The sequence below is a fragment of the Protobothrops mucrosquamatus genome, unplaced genomic scaffold (genome assembly GCF_001527695.2).
Source record: "Protobothrops mucrosquamatus isolate PMUCROS unplaced genomic scaffold, P.Mucros_1.0 scaffold_190, whole genome shotgun sequence".
In the NCBI taxonomy this organism is placed as follows: domain Eukaryota; kingdom Metazoa; phylum Chordata; class Lepidosauria; order Squamata; family Viperidae; genus Protobothrops; species Protobothrops mucrosquamatus.
The window spans coordinates 6,998-11,966 of NW_015386266.1; the positions used below are offsets into that span (position 1 = coordinate 6,998).

Below are 4,969 nucleotides of genomic sequence, written 5' to 3' on the forward strand. Positions count from 1 at the left end.
AAGCAGAACTCTTGAAACAGGCATTGTCTCAAAAGGATACTTTTATTAGGGTCAGTGACAGTAGGGAAGTCAAGGCAAGATCTGGGGAAAAAACAAAGCAAACGGTATAGTTAAGCTAGTAATATTCCTCCTCCCACCAAAGTCATAATGTCCATTTGAAATCCAGCCAATCCTCTGGTGGCACGAAGTCTAGCTGGCAGGTACAGTTGGCATGCATCTCAAGGTCTTTTCCAGCTTTCATTTCTCTGTAACTGTCTCCCTGACATTCCTTTCTCAAGGGGATGGAGGCAGGAGAGTGAAAGTAGAAAGCGAAAGTTATCCCAAGCAATAGCATGCTCCCCCTCCCCCCAGCAGAATGGCAGGCCCCCAAAATAGAATAACTATGCAAGAGAAACGAGGGTTTGGGGACCTGCATCCTCCATGCTGCATCTTGTCATATTTTTCAAACCTAATTCTCTTTATAATGATCATTATGTATAATGCACCTATTCCCAACCCTTTTGTATCTCCCCCAGTCCATGCTGGAAAGCTAATACACAAAACCATTGGATATCACTTACGTATGGTAAATTTTGGGTCTAGAGAAGAAAGGCTTGCTTGGAAATGATGTCTGCTCCCTCTCTTAGCATTTCAGAAAAATTGAACTGCATAACATTAAGGAGACAGCTGAGAAGTAACTTAACAGAATACATAAGATTTAACATGAAGTCTTACTTGTTAAGAAGTTTACAGAGGGTTGCCCTTGATTCTAAGAAAATCTTGTCCAGTATTATAAAAACAGAAGTGATACCACTGATAAGATTACAAAACAATACCAGATTTTGTAACTCCGTATATGGAAAGGGACAATTCACTGTGACCCATTCACCACTGCCAGCTCAAAGCCACCAGCTCACCACTGCCAACTCGCTGCTTCCAAGTCACTGCAAGAGAACTTCACACAGCAAACTCATTGCAAGAAGCTGAAGGGATAGCCAGGTGGGCAGATGAGTGAGCTAGTGGGCAGAGCTGAGTGTGTTGGTATAGGCGGTGAAGAGAAGGTGGCAGCCGGGGGCTTCCCATTTTTACACTCCCCACCACTGCCTCACTGGGGTTGAAGCCTCTGCTGCCATGGCAGGCTCGGAACCGCTGCCACTGCCATTGCTCCAAGCCCAGTATGGTGGCAGCAGCAGCAGCAGTTCCGAGTGGCAGGTCCGAGCCCAATGTGGCAGCAGCAGGGAATGTGAAAATGGGAAGACTCAGCTGCTGCCACCTCCTGGCCACCCGCCCTGACTGCCACTGCTATCCCCAGCATCTTCCACTTAGAGCCTACCGCAGCGGCAGTGGCAGCAAGGGATTTGAAAATGCAAAACCCCCAGCCGCTGTGCTATGTGCTCTGCCCACCTGCTTGCTCATCCACCTGCCCAACTCTTCCTCCAGCCATCTGTAGTGAGTTGTCCCTGTGGCAAGTTGTCCATGTGGAGTTGTACTGTGGCAACTTGGTGGGAGTGAATTGGCAGAGGTGAGCTGGTGGTGGCAAGCTGGCCATGGCAAGCTTACTGCAGCAAGTTGTTCTTTTACTAGTCAAAGATAATTTGATAAGGAAATAGTAATAAGTAATTAGATTACTCTGGTTTATCAAATAAATGAGATAGAAAGAATTACTACTTATAGAATCATAGGGCTGGAAGAAATCTTGGAGGTCTTCTAGTCCAGGGCTTTTCAACCTTTTCACCCATTGTACCACTTTTAGGATATGGCAACATCCGAGTACCACCAGTCACCTAGCAAGGTGTCAAAAACTTGATAAAGTACAGGTAGTCCTCGACTTACAACAGTTCGCTTAGTGACTGTTCGAAGTTACAACGGCACTGAAAAAAAGTGCCCCCCAAGCCACAGCCGAGCAAGACACCTGCCTGCCCGCCCGGTGCCGCTCTTCCTCCTGTCCGAGGTTTTCATTGTTGTGAGCATTTCTGTTGAGTATTGGCAACGGGGATGGGGTGGGGGGGCGTTTGGTTTTTATTTCCCCCATCTGCTGGGTGGTTGCAGCAGGTTTTGGTCACTTCGCATGACCCTGCGACACTGTGACCGTCATAAATATGAATCGGTTGCCAAGCATCTGAATGTAAATCACAAGACCCTGGAGATGCTGCAACATTCCAGCTGATCTGTGCTTCTTCTGGGCTCAGCAGAAGCTCCAGGATCAGTGCTGCTTTCCGATCCTGGCGCTTCCACTGAGCCCTGACAGCCCTGCAGCTCCAGCCATCTCTCGCTCAGGCTTGTGCGGTGCTGCCACCGGTTCAGCTCATTCCCCTCCCCCATTACTTTTGTAGGATGGTCGCGTACCACCTGCCAGGTGCCAATGTACCACAGGTGGTACCCGTACCACTGGTTGAAAAGCCCTGTTCTAGTCCAACCCCCTGCCCAAGGCAGGAGACTTTATACTATTCTGGACAAATCTTTTATTGAAAACCTTCAGCAATGGTTACAGTTTCTCTTACATGCCAAACCAGATTATATCCCTCCAGATCTTAAGTTCTATACCTTTGTTTAGAACACTGTAGACTTGGCCTTCACTTATATTATTTTCACTAAAGGCATCAACATCAGAGCAGACCTCTGGGCCATCAGAGAGGAAGGAGATGTTGCTATGAGAGCAGGGTGACTCAGAGATAATATGGCTACTGGAAGGGGTCACTGAGCGCCCTTGCAGTTTTGCTTGGAGAATCTTGATGGATTGTTCTTTCTGGAGCTCCTTGTTTATCCTGAGGAAAGGCAAACCTTGAAGATTACCAAAGATATTGATACAGCCTTCTTTTTCAGTTTCAGTTTCAGTTTCAGAATATGTACTCCCCCCCCCTCTGATTCTGTGATTTTTGCACTCTGATCAGCCAGTAAACTCTCACAGTCTGTAAGTGAGCTAAATAATCCCATGAAGAATATTAGGGTTCATTGCACAGTCAGCAAGATATTCAGACTGGTTTTGGCATTTTTGTCCACCTATCAAATTCTTCCCAAGGACGTGGGATAGGAAAATGTGGATATTTGATGGTGTATGTAGGATTATTATTACTGTTATTATTGTTTTTATTATTATTATTATTATTATTATTATTATTATTATTATTATTGTTGTTGTTGTTGTTGTTGTTGTTGTTGTTGTTTTTGCTATAAAGGATTTTATACTGGTATGGAATAGATTACAGCATGAGGAATTCAATAAATTGAGGTGCCCTGTATTTAATGAAGAAAGATAACTGTTACTTGATAATTTGGGAGTTTTTCTTGAGGCAAACAACTTGGCCAAAAGGATAATAAATAAATAAATAAATAAATAAATAAATAAATAAATAAAAATAAAAAATTAAATACAAATGAATACTTATCGAGTGGCAAACTATATAGTTTCATGGACTTCGTACAAACTATACAGAAAAATGAATGAAGGTAATTTGGATAATTCCAAAATAAGCCCGCATTTAGCAATCCATAATAATTACCTCATAAGCAATTCATGACTTGTTTTATCCTCCATGTTTAGATCATTCCCTAAAAACAGAATTTTTAAAAAAGTTAGTGATTGTACAGCTTCTCCATCATGGGACCTTACTGATCACTTGGTATGCAACTCAGCCTCCCCATATGCTTCTTTTAGTGCAAAATTAAAAACAGAGAAACATGGAGCTTACAGAATAAAAAAGATTCCATTCCAATGTTTCCAACTAGCTTCCTTGTTAATTTTTAAGCTTCTCATATATTGTGCCCATGATTCTATAGTTTTCTCCATAATCTATGTTGGACATACTACGACCTTATAAAGCCTAATTGTAAGCCTGCTTTGACCTATGGTTCCATTAGCTGCTTTGGACATGCACTTGTTAGGCTTAACCTAATGAAATAATGGGATAAGTAACTCCCAGATTGTTAGGTTATGTTTGTGTTTATGGGATTTCCCACTTCGCTCTATTATTGAGGGATATGTGTGTGTCTGTGTCTGTGTGTCTGTGTGTCTGAGTGTGTATGTGTGTGTGTGTGTGAGAGAGAACATCAGTTTTAATTCCATGTTTCATAGTTGTGAAGTATCATCATCTTCAAATGGTCAGCATCCCTCATTGATTTAGTTAGCATCCTGGGCTGAGGCCAGAAATTCCTACCCTTTTTTATGAAGTTTAAGCAGGCCCTAAACTCTAATGCGAAATAAGTTCCCCATGTATTTTTCAATATCTCTACTGAGGTATCTGTCACTTACATTAAATTTCTTTCTGTAGCATTTTAAAAATGCTATTTTTCAGTAAGTCCCTCTATAAGACAGATGTCACCAAACTAGGATGTGGACAACTTTTCAAGATGTACAAGATGTATATCTTTTTGGAATGGTACTCTTTATGTTATACTGCAGAAGTACTGATGAAAGAAAGCTATGGGAAATCCATTTTGAAAACCTAAAAATAAAGCTAATTTAAACTTTGTGTGCACCTATTGAACTCACCCTGGTTCAGTTTTCTGGCCAATTGGTCTGCCAATTGGTCCCCTTCTGCAAGTTGCTCACGGAAGCTCTGACCCAAGTAGTAGTCAATGTCAGTGCCTCGTAGAAGCTCTTCAAAGGATTTGATGGTGTCTTTGAAGTATTTGTTTAGCATATGAGACACCCCTTGTCCCTCTCGCATCAGCTGGCGCAGATGGGAGAGCTCCCGAGCCTGAGTTTGGACTAATGAGTCATATTTCCTTGGGGAAAAGAGAGCAAACCAAAGTTATTAAGTGATCCAACTTCAGGACAAGTAAGAAACAAGTGAATATTATAAAACATAAGATTAACCTGACATCACAAAAAGAAATGGCACAGAAAATTAGGATGGCGAAACAAAATTACTTTGAAAATGCGAATAAAACTGGTAGATGGTTGGCCTATAAACTAAAAAAAGAAAAAGGCAAAAGAACAATACACCAGCTACAAGATGAAAGTGGATCAGTACAATATAGACGGGAAGAA

General features: G+C 42.0%; 1 protein-coding gene across 1 annotated transcript in view; it reads right to left on the reverse strand.

Moving 5' to 3' along the window:
- Positions 1-369: 369 nt before the first annotated feature.
- Positions 370-4,969, reverse strand: part of PDE4DIP (phosphodiesterase 4D interacting protein) — a gene marked incomplete in the record, with an annotated part of 236,640 nt that continues 232,040 nt past the window's right edge. Inside the window, 4 exon segments of the mRNA XM_015824438.1 lie at positions 370-644; positions 2,524-2,744; positions 3,480-3,528; positions 4,469-4,704. Coding sequence (XP_015679924.1) covers positions 631-644; positions 2,524-2,744; positions 3,480-3,528; positions 4,469-4,704 — 520 coding nt within the window.